Genomic DNA, 20737 nt, shown 5'->3' with positions numbered 1-20737 from the left:
TTTAATCCGAGGGAAAGGTCCGACTCATGTAACCAGCTTTTCTAAAATGTAACTTCTTCCGGCTAATGTAAAAACTTCATAAAATCTTTAACTGCAACTCGGGGATAGAGAGTAAATTACCCTCTCGAGCTCACCTTCATCTTGGTTGGAGGTGACTACGTTTTATAACTGTTTTTCATTCTGTAATCTGGTAAAGTAATTTCTATATGAGTCATCTCCGTAGTTTGGGAATAGCCCCTGTTTCATTGGCCTAGAGCCCCTGAGGTTTTTTTAGTGTTCATATCTAGGAGTGCAAGTATACGCCTCCATTCATTTTGTGTTCGGGCCATTAATTTAACCTGTGATTCTTATTCCACGAAGGCCCAGTAGGTTGGGTATTTAATACCCCTGTAAAAATAAAGTTCCATTTGTAATTGGTGGTTTGAGAGACCCGAGATTAATTTAATGTTGCCTTGAGTAGGCAGTAAGAAATTGAGAGCTTGTTAGCTCTTTTCCAAGTTTTTGTAAGAGTAAAGAGTGACTCTGGAAGGCTAGATATTTGATTTTGGGAGCAAGTACTCCATGAATTAGGGGACTTCTGCTCTTGAATAAATTTGTAAATTTGAGCTAGGAGCTCAGGAATTGTAAGGCGAGGGGCATGAAGCCCAGGATTTGTTAAAATCACTAAATTTTGGGTTTTCCTTGTCTTGTTTAAAATTTGTCATTGTACCTCTTCTTTCATTGTTATGAAAAATTGTTAAGTTTGAAGTCCTAAAAGAAATATAACCTTTGTTAAAGTTTTAATCCAATTCTTGACATTGTAGTTAGACCCATTCACCCCGGCACCTTCTTTAACCTCTTTCTGCTCCACGGGTATCCCCGTAACAATAATATAGATTTTCACAAAAAGACACAAAATTTGGAAGTTAGAAAAGCAGCTGGCATTCATAATATTTATGAGGATATACAAAAGGCAATGGGTCGGGATGTAGGGCCATATCTGAAATAGTTATTTGATTACTGTTTCCATGAAGGAGCAAAATTAATGGAAAGTAGCAACAGTAGCCCCAGTGTACAGGGAAAGGGTGATAAACATAAAGCACATAATTACACACAGTCAGCTTGACATGTGCTGTTTGTGAGCTCTGGAAAAGCATTCTTCTGATTATATTAGACATATTTGCAAATTTGCCAACTGGTTTCATAGAACGCAGTTCGGGTTTAGGAAAGGTTATTCCAGTGAGGCTCAAGATATAGCAGATATATTAGATACAGAGGTCAAATGTACTGTTATCACTACTGACCTATCTCAGTCTTTTGATAGGGTAGATCATGGGAGACTACTGATAAAAATGAGGGCTATTGGATTAGACACAAGTGGTTGAATGGGCAACTAAATTTCTAGAAAACCGAACTCAGAAATTAGAGTAGGTGAAGCGTTATCTGATCCTGTAATGATTAACATGTGTGGATTGGGGGGGGGGGGGGGGGCGCGTCCCCACAGAGCATAGGACCTTTATGGGTTTTTTCTTTTCCATATATATAAATTATATGAATAAAGGACTGGAATTACAGATAAGACTTTTTGCAGATGATGATATACTGCATAGAGTAGTAGATAAGTCACAGGATTGTGAGCGACTACAAAAAGCCCAGGCAATGTTGCGAGATGGACAGCAGACAATAGTATGATAGTAAAACGGGATGAAAGGTCCTCTCAATTCTCTCAATTCTAATGACTGTGTTGATGGGGTGGAAGCTCATAGGGATCACTGTAAGTACCTAGGTGTTATTATAAGGATAGATCTTCATTCGAGTAATCACATTAACAAGGTTGTAAGGAAATGTAACAGATCCTTTCATACGGTTTTGAGGGTATTTGGGGACTCTAGTAAGGATGTAAAAGAGGGTCTCTGGTAGGACCTCAATTAGAGTATGATTCTAGTGTATGGGACCAGCACCAATATTACTTGATATGAGAAATAGAAAACATCCAAAAGAAAGCAGCACGATTTGTTCTCGGTGATTTTCAACTAAAGAATAGTGTTACGAAGATGTTGCTAACTTAAGACTTTGGGGTAAGGAGATGAGCTGCTCAATTATGTGGTATATTCTGAGCCGTCAGAGGAGAGATGGCGCTGAATGACACTAGTAGACAGAGAAGCCTGAGTGAAGCTTTTAATAGTAGGAAAGATCGTTATATGAGGATAAAACTGGAATTCAAGAGGACAAATTGGGGCGAATAATAATTTAAGGGATGAGGAATAAGGGGATGGAATAATTTATCAAGGAAAACATTCAACATATTTCCATGTTCTCTGAAAACATTTAAGAAAAAGCTAGGTAAACAACTGGTAAGACAATCTGTCACCTGGGCAACATCACCATATACAGAACATTGATTGATTGATTGACTGACTGAACAAGGAAAAGAAGGAAAAGGAACAAAAAGATTGGAAAGTAAGGCCCTAAAATAGCAGCGAATTCATAACGGATAAGTCAACAGGGAGATAAACTTGGGAGTTCTCCATCATTGAGTATATTTTGTTTGTTTACAATTTGCTTTACGTTGCGCTGACACAGGTAGGTGTTATGGCGATGATGGGATAGGAAATGGTTAGGAGTGAGAAGCCAGTTACTGTGGCGTTATTTAATGCACAGCCCCGGTATCTGCCTGATGTGAAAATGGGAAACCAAGGAAAACCAACTTCAGGACTGCTGACAGTACAATTCGAAGCCACTATCTCCAAAATGCAAGCTGATAACTACATGACCCAAATTGCACAGCCTCTTGCTCGCCCACTGAGTAGAGAATCTATAATGGAGCAACAGATGTGTGAGCTTTTTTTTTTAAATTCTGCTTTATGTCCAACCGACACAGTTAGGTCTTATGGCGACGATGGGATAGGAAAGTGCTAGTAGTGGGAAGGAAGCAGCCATGGCCTTTGTACCGGGAGGTACACCCCAACGCCGCACATTTAAATCTTGCGCCTAAAAGAACTCCTCTACTGGAGAAACTGTGAACTTGAAACTAGACCTACTTAAAACTTTACTCACAAGATGTCACCACTAATATCTGATGGATTTTTGTTATTTTGAAGTTTCCTGTACTGTGTGAATTTCTACTTGTTTTGTTTGCCCTTCATCAAGAAGTTTGGACATTCTTCCATAGATGTCACCGCTAAAAAACTCTGATCATGCACCCTGGTGCGAAGTGAAAGAACTTTTGATTTAAAGAAATTTTGTATTCATAAGGTTTTTTTACTAATTGAAGTTCATTTATTTTTGGGTTGGCAAAATTGATCTTTTCTTTCTGCCAGTTTTGAATCCAACCAATCAAGAATTTCTGTAATTAATTTTCTACCAATCACAGTATTCTTCTTCTTCTTCGATTTTGAGTGTAACTTTTAAAGTACCCAATAAATGTGAGAGGGTGTGGCTAGTTTAATCTGGAATGGTCTCGAACTTTCCCCGAGGGTTTATAAACTGTGGATTTTCACGTCTCTTGGCCAATTGATCGTCATCTTACTGAGTGTGTGTGTCAAGCAGGAGGCGGGAGGCCTCTTCGTCAGCTGCCAGAGCTTCTATATGGTAATAGCCAATTATCTTTATTTCTTGCTAACTCCGCAGTTTAACCTGAGGGAATGATCCAAATCATTAATTATGTAACCTAGTTTTCCTAAAAATGTAATTTTCTGCCAGCTAATGTAAAAACTTCACAAAATCTTTAACTGTAAATCGGGGACAGAGTGTGATGTACCCTCTCGAGCTCCCCTTCATATTGGGCTGAGGTGCCTACGTTTTGTAACTGGTTTTCTTCCTTTCCGTAATGTTCTAATTTATTCTTATATGAGTCACCTCCATAGTTTGGGAATAGCCCCTGTTTCATCGGCCTAGTGCCCTTTAGGTTTTAAGTGTTCATATCTAGGAGTGCAAGCATTCGCTTCCTTTCATTTTTTGTTTGGGCCATTTATTTAACTGTTATTCCTTTTACACGAAGGCCCTATAGGTTGGGTACGAGATACCCCTGTTTCAATTTGAAAGTTGGGCCAGGGAAGGCCAAAATGTGTAAGATATTTTTGGTGAGTAGGCTTGAAAACTGAGAGCCTGTTAGCTCTTTTTCAAAGTAAGATTATTGAATGCCTCTTGAAGGCTGGATATTGTATATTTGGAGCCAGTGCTCCATGAATTAGGGGATTTCTGCCCTTGTATAAATTTGTGCTCTTTTGTAAATTTGAGCTGGGAACTCAAAAATTGTAAAACTAGGGGCTTGTATCCCAAGGGAGTTAAAGTTCTGAAATCTTGGATTTTCCTAAGTCTTGTTTCTAAATTCCTATGTCACTATTATCTCACTAAGTGAAAAGTTGTTAAGTTTGTTGTTTTTCAAAAATATAACCTTCAGTTTAAGTTTTAAATTCTTTTCTTGACATTGTAGTTAGACCCATTCATCCTGGCACCTTCTTTCACCTCTGTTGGTCCACAAATACCCCGGAACAGCCTTAATAAAGGTACACCCCCAGCATTTGCCTGGTGTGAAAATGGGAAACCATGGAACACCATCTCCAGGGCTGTCGACAGTAGGGTTCAAACCCACTATCTTCCAAATGCATGCTCACAGCTGCGCGCCCCTAACCACACAGCCAACTCACTTGGTGAGCAGATATGTGGTAATGAGAATAACAACATACATTACATACTTGTAATAGTACATGAAGCTAAAACACAGTAAGTGACAAAGGACAAAATTCAATACAATCAGCAGAAATTAATTGTCTGAGGAGTTAATGCAGTGAGCTCGCAGTCTATGTTTGTGATATTGCTGTACAACAGTGGAAGATGCGTGGACTCATGATATCTTATTCATAAGTTAGATATAACTGAATCGAAAGTAGCAAGAATGATTGCTGGTACAAACAGGTGGGAACAATGGCAGAAAGGTACTCAAAATGAGGAGTTTATTGAGTTAGGAATAAATTCAATGGATGAAGCCATACGTATAAACTAGCTTTGGTTGTGGGGTCATTGTGAGGTAAATGGAGGAGGGTAGGTTACCTAGGAGAATAACGGACTCTGTCACAGAAGGTAAGAGAAGTAGGAGGAGACCAAGGTGATGATGTTTAGTCTCAGTTTCTAATGATATAATGATAAAGGTGTGGAACTAAAAGAGGCCACAGAGCTAGTTGCAAGTAGAGGATTGGGAGGTGCTTACTTAATTCACAGAGACTTGCAGACTGAATGCCACTTTTTTTTAACTTGGAGAGATTTAGTATGGAACTGAATAATGCTAAAAGTGGAAAAGTTAAGTGATAGAACAAAGAAAACTGACTGATATAAGTTAGTATGGAAACTCTATGGAGAAAGTATGCCGAAACTATTGAATTGGTAAGGAAACATGATGATGATGATGATGATTGATGTTTGTTGTTTAAAGGGGCCTAACATCGAGGTCATCGGCCCCTAATGGTATGAAATGAGACGAAATGAAATGACAACTTAAAAGTCCAAAATCATCCACTAACCAGAATTCAAAACATGAGGACGAAGAATGAATGGATGGACGGATATGAATTTAAAACGATCAGTGGATCCGACCCACAGTGCCTCACATGCACAGAAGTTGACACAAAACAATAGTATTACTGACCAAGAGACTGCTTCTATAGCACGATGCTGAATCGATTATGCTTATAGTTGAAACGGGTCCACAATCCAGGTCATCAGCCCCTCATAATGGTATTTATCGCTAGGAAAGTAGAACCATGCTATGTGTAATGTTGCGGTACTAGTCAAAAGTAGCGGAGACTTGCAGTATTCCATACATTATGGTACTATTCACAGGCAGTGTAATGCGCACATGTAACACAGACCTATGTTGTTTCGCACATTGCGGTGCTATTTTCAGGCAACGCAAACCTATGGCGTTCCTCACATAAGTGGACTAACCACAGGGACTCGTACTACCTCGTGGAATTCCTCACTTAGTGGGAACTGAGCATAGGTAAGGCAGAACCATGGTGTCACTAATCCCATGGTGTTGCTCATATAGGGGTATGAATCACAGGTATTGTAGAACCCACCTCCTGATTCACACACTGTCGCTACTAATCAGAAACCTACTGTGAACCTAACATAGTGATACTACGAGCAACTAAATGCAACCCATGGTGTTCCCTCCGTGATGGTACTATTTACAAGTAGTTTCATGGTTCTAACTGGATCATCTCTTGGTTGCCCTTTTTAGTCACCTCTTACAACAGGCAGGGGATACCGTGAGTGAATTCTTCATCTGCCTCCCCCACCCACAGGGGGTGGTAAGGAAACAAGAGAGAGATTAAGGAAGATACAGATTATGATGGACTGACTTGTTTATGAATAGCGTAACACAGAACCAGGACTGGAACATGGTAATGGAGGGATGATGATGAAAATGGCACTGAGAATTATTTCATATTATTGTACAACGAAGAATGAAATAATAATATGGCTTTAAATGACAATTCATAAAGCCTATCAACATCATATTTGGATTCCTAAATTATGAAATGTTTCTTTATAAGATATTTTCCAAGAAAGGAGTGAATCTTACATGCTATTCTTTCAATTCAAAAAACATTAGGGATATGCAACAAATTTACTGGCCATATTACAAATTCCTCTTCATTATAATAATCAGCAAATTCCCTACTTTAATGAATTTTTATAATGACTGACCTCTCTCTTTGCCTTCTTCAACTTTCTTTCCAATGCATCAACATCTATTTCAGAATTTTTTGAATTCCTTTTCTTGAATATCATTGCCACTTGAGGTTCAGGTACAGTTGGATGGTTATGTCTATTCGCAACACCAACTAAATTATCATAATAAGTAAAGTTAACTGGCTTTCCACAGTCCAAATGTTCATCCTGTTCACTGAAGTCAATGTGCTGTGTTCCACCACCACCATCTTGAATAATATTACCTGAATTCCAACCACTTTGAATCACACTGGTTTTATTGCTTCGTTTCTCACCAGACTTACTCGCAATTCTGAAAAAAGGACAGGCATCGCAGGCATAAATAATGGCTTTCAAAAGGTTTTTAAAAGTAAACTGCAAAAATAAACTACAAGAATAGCTTCTCCTAAGTATGGATAATGGACATAATGTTCCCAAAATCATTCACTTGAGTTACAATGACATGTTTCATTCATGCTGTTAATAAAAAGATTTACTTGAAATTTAAAATAAAATTTCTTTAACAACTGTCTGTCTGTTAAGTCATCAGCCCAGAGGCTGGTTGGATCCTCAAATAGCATCACCAAAGGCTATGCAGTTATAGGGAAACCACAAAAACTAATGGCAGTACCAAAATGAGGCGTACTAGGCAAGATGAGGAGTGAGGTAGTTTGCCATTGCTTTCCTCACTGGGCCAGACAGTGCTATTGTAGCACAACTAACCCTATGAGCAACACCTTTCATGACACTCAGACACACTGGTTGTGCTCTGAATGTCATTAATCAGCACCATCCATACCCCAGCAGCTTCCATATTGTCACAGCCATGGATGAAACTGGGACTTCGTGGAAGCTACACTTTGTTCTGGCCTGTGCCAAGAGATGGACGCAAAAGTACTGTAACCATCAAGAAATGACAGCAGGCAGCTTTAACAACTAATATAGTAAAATTGTCAAATACACTGAAAACCATAAGCAAAACCTGGATATTCAAAATGGAAGTAAAAATGCTCACTACAGTACCGTTAGTAATTGAAAGGAATGGTCTTACTAGAAAAGAAACTTAGGTATAATGTAAAAGATTTCAGCATTACTGCAGGACAATAGAACAGTAGGAAGTATTCTATGGTAATCATCTGTATTTTGGAAAACAAAAATTATGAATACTTCTTGAAACACATGTATTATCTATTTTTTAATAAAAAAGCATAATTGTCCAAAATTAAAGAAAATAAAATTGAAAAACTTCCTGAAAAGCATGTCATATTTTAAAAGAAAGTCCCCAGCAGATGTCTGTGTTTGCGCAGGTTAATCTTGAGAAGCACCAAATGAGTTTTGATGCAGTTTTCACCATTATATAGAGCTTGGGGAAGGTTCAGGTTTATGAAACATTAATCTATGACAAAAGAGGAGCCTAACAGTGATGATTTTAGTGAATTGAACAAAAAACATCCATCTGAGCTCTTTCTTCAGCATTAAAAAATCTTCAGAAAATTCCATTAAAATAGTCTACTTTTCTGTACAAGGGAGCCCTCAATAAGTATTTTTATGTTATAGTCTGCTGTAAAAAGTCAACCATAAAATTACAAACCATATTTTGAAATTAATCATGCTAATCCTTACCAAATAAATTGTTTATTCACTTCAATAATGTAATTGATACAAGAATACCCTTTACAGCATATAATTTGCATGAATGGTTTAGGAGTTATCGTGTTAGTGAAAGGGCAGGAGTGGGTTAAATATTACATGGGGAGAAAGGCGTGAACTAACAGGCAGGCAGCTGGAACGGCCTTGGGAAAGCATTGCACCGGGCTATATAGAGACCAGTACATGCAAACATCAGGGGGAAAACACCTAAGTTAGTGCTGTCTACAAGGAAATCTTAAACAGGCCTACTACCACGCATCCAAAACGGCTCCCATGCAAAATTGGGAAGGGTTGCTACCTATCCCATTAAAAAAAGAAAAAAGAGCAAGGCGTATCCCTCTCTCTCATTACATGAGCTAAGAGAACCAGAAAGCGTCAGCTGTACAGGTAGAAAGTAACACAACGCAGACATGGTAGGGTATTGGCAAGACTGACTAGGAACTACACTTTCTATAATCCAGAGACCCTGAATGAAGAAAAGAAAAACATATCACTGGCAGGAGAGATAAGGGAGATAATGAAATTCCATTACATTCTTAACTGTTCATGCCAAACAGCACCAATTCCTCAGCAAGCACCATGCATGATCTCTGCTGTAATAAGAATCTTCTGCTTCTAAATGACCTTTTACCCAATCTATTGGAGTTGCCACTTGATATGGAGTAGGCCGTTTTACATTCGGGTGCTCATCCTGACGTCAACCATATGTGTGTTTCTGTGGTGGTTGGTAGTGTGGGTTTGCTGTATGGAGATGAAGAGAAGTGTATTAAGATGAACACATACACCCAGCCAGTAAGCCAGAGGAACAAACCATTCGTAGTTAAAATCCCTGGCCCGGCCTGGAATAACACCCACGGCCCTTTGAAACGAAGCCCAGTACATTGACCATTCAGCCAAGGAGCCGGACCTGTGCTGTTGTAAGAATAACCTCTCCCCATTACTTCAACCTGGTTTATATAAGATTTCTTACAAATGCAGAGAAGTTCAGACATTCAGGTCCATAAGGACTGGTATTAGAAGCACGAGTCTTAACCAACCAATCTGCAACAGAACGAGCCCTGTGATGTCATAGTTAAAGTCATTCATTCCCTAAACTAACCTACAAATTAAATTAGTTCACTGACATTCAAAACTCTAGCGGACAACTAAATAATCCTAGAAGTCAGTCTTCCACAATAAAACCACTTGTAAATTACACTTCTTTCACAAACCACACCACTTTACTACACAGAATATGAACCGAAGCTTGAGGAACCGCTACTGACAACCTATTCCACTTTAACAGAATACTAATGACCACAACTGAAAATGTTCTAAAAATACAGTTTAATGTAATTAATTAATCTATCAAGTGTAGAGGAAAACATGTCAAGAATTTCCTTAAAATCCAACATTGTGCAGACACTAATCATTTAAAGGCTCTATTCCAGGCTTTTCGTTATCGTGTGTCACTTTCATACAATTTACTACCACTGTCACTCTAATAACAGTTGCTGCTGTGATCGTTGTCATTAATTATTAAAATGGATTCCATTTTACTTAAATTTCTGCTCTTTACACCAAAGATTTAATTCAGAATTTATATCTACCCACAGGCAATGATAACCACACAAGCAAATTTTCCTGATGGTAAAGATTATGTGACATCCGAAATATTGAGATTTTGACTATTTTTGTGCAATATATGCATCATTACTTAAAAATAATTTGTAGTGCCTGAATTTTATCCATATGAAGTGCAATTTATACTTGATACATTTAGTTTTTCCTCTTGTATCATAGACATTATAGTACGCGAACCTTTTCTTGAGCCCTAGTTCCCATTCAGCACTATGGAGCTCAGGGCTCAAGAAAAGGTTCACGTACTTTACATGAACTATAAGTAAATGATTTCTAGAATTTACCTTTATGAAGACTGCACACTGATACATAAAGAGGCTACTAGAACAAACTTTACCGAGTACTACAAGATAATGGTCGTATATTTTGCAACATAGACAACATGGAGTATTTATAAGCAAACAGATTCTCCTCCTAATTAAGTTGTGGTTTTATCAACTGAATAAACATTAACGAAAATCCTGACTGTTCTATCCTCTAAATAAGCCACGCAGGAATTCAAGAAAGAATTAATAAGGCATTTTAAATAGGCCTGAGAATGCAGCTGGGGAGATTCTGAAACTGCGGGATAGAGATATTTTATGCTACTTGGAAATACCCTTTGCTGTATCTATCGTCAACATACAAACTCTTGGTGATAGGAAGAAAGTTTCAGTAACCTTGGTTGTTAAAGTGGGTAACAGAACGGTAATGGACAGCTATAGGCCCATTAATTTAATGTCTATTGTGTGCAAACAAAGGGAACACCTTATTCAGAATATTTAAGGGAACAATACAAGAAAATATAGTGGATTACTGACTGTTCTATTAAATGGAACACATCCTATTGACCTTAAGAAATTGAAGTAAACAAAATCAGAATCTCAATGGAGTTTATTGCATGATCCTAGTGCAAATAGTTGACAAAGTACCATCTAGATCTTTGAATGTTGTCTGCTCCATCTTAACAATTGTCACTATTAGGGTATATGTTTCTACCTCAGCCCTATGTGCATGTCAACCAGTTTTGTTCAATACATGCTTCCATTCTTTCACACAAAGATCACTGTTGTAGCATTTCAGAACAAAGGTCAATTAAGGCTGCTCCAATATGATGTATCATGACTTCCAGTGTAGGCAGTATGTCCATGTAGACAATATATTTTAGCTTTCCCCACTGAAGAAAATAAAATATAACCATGCAGTGTCAAATATGGAAAACTGGATGCCAGCTTACTGGTCATCTTTGCCCAATTCATCAATCTGGAAACATTTGGTCAAGAAAAACTGAACAATGTCTTGTGCTATAAGTTGGACAGCTATCATACCGTCCGACTCGTTGGCTGAATGGTCAGCGTACTGGCCTTCTGTTCAGAGGGTCCCGGGTTCGATTCCCAGCCGGGTTGGGGATTTTAACCTTCATTGGTTAATTCCAGTGGCCCGGTGGCTGGGTGTTTGAGCTGTCCCCAACATCCCTGCAACTCACACACCACACATAACACGATCCTCCACCACAATAACACACAGTTACCTACACATGGCAGATGCCGCCCACCCTCATTGGAGGGTCTGCCTTACAAGGGCTGCACTCGGCTAGAAATAGCCACACAAAATTATTATTACCTATCATACCAATACTACAGGCTCCTCTTCATCTGCAATTGAAAGTCCTTTAACAATGATGGAAGTTCACAAGTCAGAAAAGCGACATATTTGTTGGAATTCAAAGACTCATCTATGAAAAATGGTCCTATAAAATGATGGCCCACCATTCCACACCACACGTTTACAACACTCCATTGACGCTGACGTTCTACTTGGTGAAGCGAACAAGGATTGTTTGTTTATAAATTCTTCAGAACAAATTGGCCTCTAAGGTCCTTAGATAGTAAGAAGAAGAGCGAATCAACTTACCCCCACACGCTGTCATCTGTGTATCTACCAGCCTCCTGTCTGCCTGCCTCACAAATACTGTCTGCCAGAGCAATAAAACCACTTGTAAATTACACTTCTTTCACAAACTACACCACGTTACTACACAGAATATGAACCGAAGCTTGAGGAACCGCTACTGACAACCTATTCCACTTTAACAGAATACTAATGAAGACAACTGAAAATGTTCTAAAAATACAGTTTAATGCAATTAATTAACCTATCAAGTATAGAGGAAAATATGTCAAGAACTTCCTTAAAATCCAACATTGTGCAGACACTAATCATTTAAAGGCTCTATTCCAGGCTTTTCGTTATCATGTGCCACTTTCATATGATTTACTACCACTGTCACTCTAATATCAGTTGCTGCTGTGATCGTTGTCATTAATTATTAAAATGGATTCCATTTTCTCCTCTATTATTGCTTGAAGTTTATAGTATTCCCATTCTTGTTTTCCACATGGTCAAAAACACTAACCCATTAACTTACTTTCTCTGAATTGTGGAAATCTCTATTCACGAAGGTGTTCAATATCAGTAGTTTTAAAGGCAACGTTATTAGCATTAACCCATCGTTTACCTTTGGACCAGATGAGTTCTATGTCCACTAGCAGCCATTATTTCATCCACAGCAAATGATTTCTGTGGGGCTTTTTAAGTTGAATCGGTTCATATAATCAAACTTTCCACATGGAATCACAGAATAGAATACTTTTAACTTTCAACCAAGTTTGCATTGCCTTTTTATTCGAATTTGATATAAGGACCTTGTCTATTTTGAGTATTATGTGAGCTGTCATTTACAAGCATTGAGTTACATTCTAAATTAGGGATAAACTTTTCCTTTAATCAGCGAATGTAATTTTTACTGTTAAATTCTTTGTGGTAGTCTGCACATATTTTATGGAATGGATAAATTAGCAAACCTCCCCAACCACAAACATGAATAATCAGTCACTCTCCTTTCGAAACGGGAGAAGCAGTTCTGTAATGTTGTCATCAGTTCAGGCCTTAGACAAAGGATGGCTGCTGTGTATGTAGGTTTTGTCTTCATGTGTAATAGACTGGCTACCTTTCCTGTATTTCTTTATGGCCATAGGGTAAGATACTCACTTGATTCTTCTATCACGTTTTTCAAGTAAAACTAGTGTATTATTTCTGGTCATTTTCCACTTGAATCTCTTTTATGATACCTCTCAAACAGGGACAGCCTCTTTGACAACTAATCTGTTATTGAATCACAAACTTGTCAAGACCATTTATGTCCATTAAATGCTTCTTCACTTTGTGTTTCTTTCCTGGTGTACTAAATAAACTTCCTTAGGTCTCATGTTTTTATACTCTACCAGAATTCACTTGACAGTTCTCAAAAACACTTATATTGAGTCACCTAACATTTCCTGTACTTTCAGTAACCTTTCCTGTACTGGTCTTGCCTTTGATTTCTCTGCTTCTTTCTTCATAAAATTACAAACATTGAGAACATGTTTCTTTTTGCTAGTGGCTTTATGTCACACCGACACAGATAGATCGGACGGCGACGATGGGATAGGAAAGGCCTAGGAGTTGAAAGGAAGCGGCCGTGGACTTAATTAAGGTACAGTCCCAGCATTTGCCTGGTGTGAAAATGGGATACCACGGAAAACCATCTTCAAGGCTGCCGACAGTGAGATTCGAACCCGCTATCTCCCGAATGCAAGCTCACAGCCGCGCGCCCCTAACTGCATGACCAACTCGCCCGGTGAGAACATGTTAATGTTGTTGTTAATGTTATATATTGCTTTATGTTCCACTAACTACTTTTACGGTTTTCGGAGATGCCAAGGTGCCAGAATTTAGTCCCGCAGGAGTTCTTTTACGTGCCAGTAAATCTCAGCTTATAAACCTCATATTTTGTCCCGTATTGGCTCAACACAACTAAGGTTAAGTTATACTTCCAATACTTGTCAATTTCTATACAATGGTTTTATTAATTACATGATATAATCCAGCTTAATCTCCAGGACATGTTTCGTTCTGATTATGGAACATCTTCAGCTAAAAGATTTGACAAAATGGCAAGACAATTAAAATACATGTGATAATTATGATGATAAAAAAAGCTAAAAGTTTTGACAAAATGGCAAGACAATTAAAACACATGTGATGGTTATGATAAGATAAAATGTTCATTCATGTTGGGTTAAAATCTCCAACAAGTCAGTGTCCAAGTGACGAAGCAAAATCGGCGTAAGGGTTCTTCTTTATTAGCTCCACCCTACACAATATTCCCCCTACTTTTCCTTCAGTTTCCCCTAGCCTATCACAACACCACTCCTCAGTTAGCTCCACCCTACACAACATTTCACCTGCTTCCCCCACTTCCCTTACCTCTCATTCTACTATACCTCGCCCACTGCAAGCGCCTCACACACGCTCGGTCAGTTAACGACACGGCATAAGAGAGGACACCAAATACATCACAATCGACTACGAGGTAAACAACTCCATTATCCTTTTATACTCATGTACATACATTCTTACAAGGTTTTCTCCTTTAAAAATATCCTCCTTTTTACTTATTTTCTTCTTGTTTCAGACTTATTTTAATAGTCTAACTGCAACTCAACTTCAACTACGGTTATTTTTCAAGAGTTCCCCCGATAACTATACTTTAAGAAAATCTTTTATATCTCCAATTTTATCTTCAAGATTAACAAGTACACACGTCTCCAACATAAAGAACCCTTACGGCGATTTTCCTTCGTCACTTGGACACTGACTTATTGGAAATTTTAACCCAACACGAATGAACATTTTATCTTATCATCATAACCATCACATGCGTTTTAACTGTCTTGCCATTTTGTCAAAACTTTTAGCTGATTTTATCATCATAACTATCACATGTATTTTAATTGTCTTGCCATTTTGTCAAATCTTTTAGCTAAAGATGTTCCATAATCGGAATGAAACATGTCCTAGAGATTAAGCTGTATTTTATCATGTAAAATAAAACCATTATATAGAAATTGACAAGTACTGGAAGGTGGGAATCTCCTTATAACTTAACCTTAGCCAGTAAATCTACCAACACGAGGCTGACGTATTTGAGCACCTTCAAATACCGTACTGAGCCAGGATCGAACCTGCCAAGCTGGGGTCAGAAGGCCAGCGCCTCAACCATCTGAGCCACTCAGCCCGGCAACATTCAGAACAAGCTCTCCTGCTTGTCCTCTTTTTGTAGCAAACCTTAGCTTACACTGTACCAGTGGCATAATTTACTTTATATAATAACGATAGTAATTCCACACAACAAATCAGCACATTTTTCAGTATATATATATATATATATATATATATATCCATCTCTCTCTAGTCTGTCACTACGAATTTCTCCTTCCCTTCCTGAGCCTTCACCATGGCCTGCTTCAGGGGAGTCCCCTGCCATCCGTGATCTATCAGTCAATTTCAGGTAGGCTTCCTAGTTAGCTTTACTTTTTTTTTCCAGAGTGCCAAACAGATTTGAAGGAACAATACCGAGAGCGCATATTTCTAGGATAGATTTTACCACTATTTGTAAACACTGCTATGTCAGTAAACAAGATATGTGACAAATACAGTACCGTTATATCATGTGTTAAGTCATAGTCATTGAGACATCTGACGACCACCTGGATATCTCCCAATATACACACTGCAAGAAAGTACAGCAATTTTTCTACCTTATCCATACACTAGGATCATGTTAGCTTTCTCAGTATTTTTTAATACCTTTGTTTCTAGCACATTCAGTCCTGTGGGGGTTTTCTTACCTGTTTCCCTATTGGGCGCATCCCAGGTGGCGGATAGGGGGGCCCCCCTACGGACTTGTCTGGAGGGTCTGAGGGAAATAAAATACCCTCTTGTGGACCAAAAACAGGTATTGCCAGAAAAGTCTTGAGGCATTGTGATTGTTACTAGCCCAAGTCAAGGCTTGGAAGTGGAGGCCTCGCCCACACATGCTAGAGAGTCATCCATGGTTCCTCCACATGGGTGATACGGTGGTTCAGTTGAAGTGGGGCTGGTGGTTGAGGTGAAGGCTCACTGCGGGGTGCTGGAACCAACACATCACTTTGCTCTGCGTAGCCTGGACGAGCCGTGGGTTGGGAAAGGGGCGATCCCAACCTAGAGAGAAAGTCATGGCTGTGAACTCAGTCATGATAATGCCAAGAGGACACCACATGAGTAGGCCTACTGAAGGGGGAACAAACCTGGCTAGGTTCGGGCCAGGGGCGGACCACTGGATGGACGACTGAGGGGCGTCGTCTCTGCTACGGCGAGCCTGAGTTGAGGGAGGGCACAGTACAGATGGTGAAAACGACGCTCAGGATCCTAGAAGGGGCAAAAACCCTATGATTGATTGAAATATGGATGCTTATAAAGAACCAATTTCAAAAACTTCCACATCAAGGGAAACCATGGAAGCTCCAATAGAGGAGATCCGAGAGCAAGCCCAAGACGAAAAAATGGAGACAGAAGTCCTAATTGGACAGGCTGTCGCCGACTCAAAACAAGAAATGGCAACAGAAGCTCCAGTAGAGCAGACTGCTACCACAAGCAAACCAGGAACGTCCTTAGAGACAGAACTGAAGATTTCTGCATCGAAAATCAACAGATTTCATATCGACAGACCACCTCACAACAGTGCATATTACAAGGAAAGGAAGAGAGTGAGGAAGGAAGCCAAAATAGCGGCTGGAACTTGGACGGAGCAGAAGCCAAGGAACAGGGATCAGCGAGAGGCTATCCCTCCGACAACGCCCAAAAGGCCAAGGTCAGGGGATAGTACGCCATGAAGTTCAGCTACAAAACCGCCTGCCAAGAAACAGAAAGAAGAGACGGTCATGTCCTTTTTGGAAAGACTAACTTCAATCAAGGTAGCAATAATACCTAAAACCTTTCTAGATGTGAAACTGAAGGAGGAAGACGTGAAGGAACTTTCATCTGCTCTGATAGCGCAAATGAAACCGCTGTCAGATGGATGCCTTCCAGGCTTCCTTGAGTCTCCAGGGCTGGAAAGTGGAGGTACTGATCTGTGCAAATCCAGAAACTAAAAGCTGGCTGGAACAGACAGTGGCCAAATGCAACCCTTGGAAAGGGGAGAATTTGGAGGTGGCAGAAGCCAAGAAGGTGCTGAATACTACAAAGGTCATTGCAAGTTATGAATCTCATTCCGTATTGACGGTTATCACTTTACAAAAGAATATATTTATAAAATCCTCCTATCAATACCAGTCAAGTCATCTGTTAGATGAAGCAAAGTCTAGGAGGATTTTATAAATATATTCTTTTGTAAAGTGACTACGTAGGTCATCAACAAGTTTCCTCCTCCATTTGACAAGATGAAGGTTGATGATGTGCTTGTCAGGATACATCAGTATGACACCAAACTTCTGACAAAAGAGTGAAGAGTGCTGAATGCAACAACTACTGATGACACAGGAAGGACAATTGTTTAGGCCCTTAATGAAAGAAGTTGTGAAGAGCTGAAGAAGAGAGGCCTTAAGGCCAAGCTTGGACTTGGGTAGATCAAATTTCAAGTAATTAAGGGAAAAACAAATCCTAGCATTGGCAAGGATGGTACTGAAAGTTCTACAGGCCAACCTACAACATAAAAAATCAGCTGTGGCCAATTTCATCAGGAAGTTCAAGTTTGAGGCTATCGATATGGCTCTTAATGGGTAGTTAAGGGCAGAGTAGTAGGACTGGCGGAAACTGGAGGTAAGCTAATGTACGATACTACATTGAATATGCCTGGAACATGTTTACTTTTGAGCAGAAAACTAAAATGCCTTCTGTTGCAGAAACATTGTTCAAAGGACTTAGTGGCGGCCAAGATAAAACTTGGAAATTGGGAAGGTCCCAGTGAAATAACCATAGACTCTGCATACCTATGAATTATAACACAGTAGAGGTTTCCACCTATTCAATACAAGATGTCTTTACAATATTCAAATTACATGGGACTAGTTTCAACCCTCCTCGGGGTCATCATCAGCCATATTAAAGCATACACAATTTATGGCGAAATCCTAAAACATGTTATTTAACGGTAAGAATCTTATGGATATATAATTTACAATGTGAAGTGTGGTTGAAATGTTGTAAATTAAAATGAGAGATATTATGTGTGATGCAGGTGAGTAATAGTTAATGCAAGTAAATAATACATACTAAGAAGTCTGGAACAAAAGTACAAATAAGGTGCTCTGTGTTGTAAAAATTATACACTCGTGGAATTCAGTAGGTCCTCGTAATAAAGAACACAATGTAAAATGACACATATAAAAATATATACAAGTATGTACAAAGTGTGGGGAGTAAAATGTGATACTTTTTAGATGCAGAGTTTACTTTACACTGATCAGCTTAAGCAGAGAAATTTGGCACTTGATGTATTAAGTGACCAAGCCGTGTTGATGGGCAGCATTGTTGATTGTTGGAGTTGTGCAGAATGTGAAGTTATTTTTTGAATTCTTGTTAAGAAGAAAGTAGACACTGCGCGTGGAGATATTAATAGGCGGAATTCTCAGTTCGTAGCGGAAACCAAATTGGACCTATTAAAATTGAGAAAAGCCAGTAAAAAGCAAAGTACACAGAAAGGGGAAAGATTACCATAAAGTGAAAGGACGCTTACCTCGCGCTGCAGTGTGTGTAGTTTAGCTGATAGTGTGTGACTGGTGGCGGGAAGAGAAATATGGGCGGGGAGAAGGGCGGGCGTATGCGGGTTAGGAGGAGTGGAAGTGGCTTAGGAAGAGTGGAGGTGGTTTGGGAGGGGATGAATGGGGGGGAGATGGAAGTGGGGGGGGGGAGGCTTAAGGCGGAGCTTAAGGGTGCGGGAGAAAGAGTAATTGTCTCGGAAAAGTACCTTTGATTAAACTTAGGATTGAGTTTTGGTTGGCTGCATAATTATTTCTGAGGAAAGTGATAAATAAATCGAAAAGTATGTTGGGTTTCTCTGAGATTTCATTAAGATTGTAATTAGCGTTAAAGTATTGGTCTAGGTGTATGTAGTAATTTTCCATTATGTTGAGTAAAGGGCCCTTGTTTGCTAATTCGAGGATGTCCATGTCCTGTTCGATATTGGTAAAATTATGGTTATAATCTTGAATGTGTTGGCCGATAGCTGAAAACAAGGACCCTTTACTCAACATAATGAAAAATTACTACATACACCTAGACCAATACTTTAACGCTAATTACAATCTTAATGAAATTTCAGAGAAACCCAACATACTTTTCGATTTATTTATCACTTTTCTCAGAAACAATAATGCAGCCAACCAAAACTCAATCATAAGTTTAATCAAAGGTACTTTTCCGAGACAATTACCCTTTCTCCCGCACCCTTCAGCTCCGCCTTAAGCCCCCCCCCCCCATCCCCTCCCAAACCACCTCCACTCTTCCTAAGCCACTTCCACTCCTCCTAACCCGCATACGCCCGCCCTCCTCCCCGCCCATATTTCTCTTCCCGCCACCAGTCGCACACTATCAGCTAAACTACACACACTGCAGCGCGTGGTAAGCATCCTTTCACTTTATGCTAATCCTTCCCCTTTCCGTGTACTTTGCTTTTCACTGGTTTTCTCAATTTTAATAGGTCCAATTTGGTTTCCGCTACAAACTGAGAATTCCACCTATTAACATCTCTACGTGCAGTGTCTACTTTCTTCTTAACAAGAATTCAAAAAACAACTTCACATTCTGCACAACTCCAACAATCAACAATGCTGCCCATCAACACGGATTGGTCACTTAATACAACAAGTGCCAAATTTCTCTGCTTAAGCTGATCAGTGTAAAGTCGACTCTGCATCTAAAGAGTATAACATTTTACTCCCCACACTTTGTACATACTTGTATATATTTTTATGTATCATTTTACATTGTGTTCTTTATTACGAGGACCTACTGAATTCCATGAGTGTATAATTTTTACAACACAGAGCACCTTATTTGTACTTTTGTTCCAGACTTCTTAGTATGTATTATTTACTTGTATTAACTATTACTCACCTGCATCACACGTAATATCTCTCATTTTAATTTACAACATTTCAACCACACTTCACATTGTAAATTATATATCCATAAGATTCTTACCGTTAAATAACATGTTTTAGGATTTTGCCATAAATTATGTATGCTTTAATATGGCTGATGATGACCCCGAGGAGGGTTGAAACTAGTCCCATGTAATTTAAATATTGTAAATACATCTTAGTGTTGAATAGGTGGAAACCTCTACCGTGTTATAATTCATATGTTATTCTCAGTTCAATACGGATCAACAATATGAAATTCATAACCCTTGACTCTGCATGCCTCCCATATGACTCAACTAATCTTCCCCCATCAGAAGAAGTTCAGAACCTAATTTGCAACGCAAAGAGGAAAGGCGAACACCTAGTCCTTGGAGGAGATGCAAATTCACACCACACAGCATGGGGCAGCACAAACTGCAATGCAAGAAGTGAGCCTTTACTAGAGTTTATTATTGGAACTGAGTTGACGATACTAAACTTGGGAAACAAGCCTACATTTATAAGTAATAATCGTAGGAAGGTAATAGACATTACACTAAGCACTACGCATATTGCAAACTTTATGAAAGACTGGAAGGTGCTGGAAGAACCATCATTGGCAGACCACCAGCACATCCAATTTGCAATAGATGCGAGACTATGTGGGATTGAGATGTATAGAGACCCAAATGATGATTGTTACTTTAAGGGGCCTAACATCGAAGGTCATCGGCCCAATGAGAGACCCAAAAAGAACTAACTGGGATAGATACAGAGAAGTTCTAGGGAAGGCTGTACAAAACATTCCAACT

The 20737-nt window shown here is 39.1% G+C and overlaps 1 protein-coding gene across 1 annotated transcript in view; it reads right to left on the bottom strand.

Moving 5' to 3' along the window:
* LOC136863132 (uncharacterized) overlaps nt 1-20737 on the bottom strand; it is a 251579-nt gene that overhangs the window by 216952 nt on the left and 13890 nt on the right. The window contains exon 2 of the mRNA XM_067139476.2: nt 6691-7006. Coding sequence (XP_066995577.1) covers nt 6691-7006 — 316 coding nt within the window. The remainder of the gene's footprint in view (nt 1-6690; nt 7007-20737) is intronic.

The sequence above is a fragment of the Anabrus simplex genome, chromosome 2 (genome assembly GCF_040414725.1).
Source record: "Anabrus simplex isolate iqAnaSimp1 chromosome 2, ASM4041472v1, whole genome shotgun sequence".
Taxonomy (NCBI): Eukaryota; Metazoa; Arthropoda; class Insecta; order Orthoptera; family Tettigoniidae; genus Anabrus; species Anabrus simplex.
Note: the sequence above shows the minus strand (reverse complement) of the source record. Positions and strands in the feature narration are given on the sequence as shown.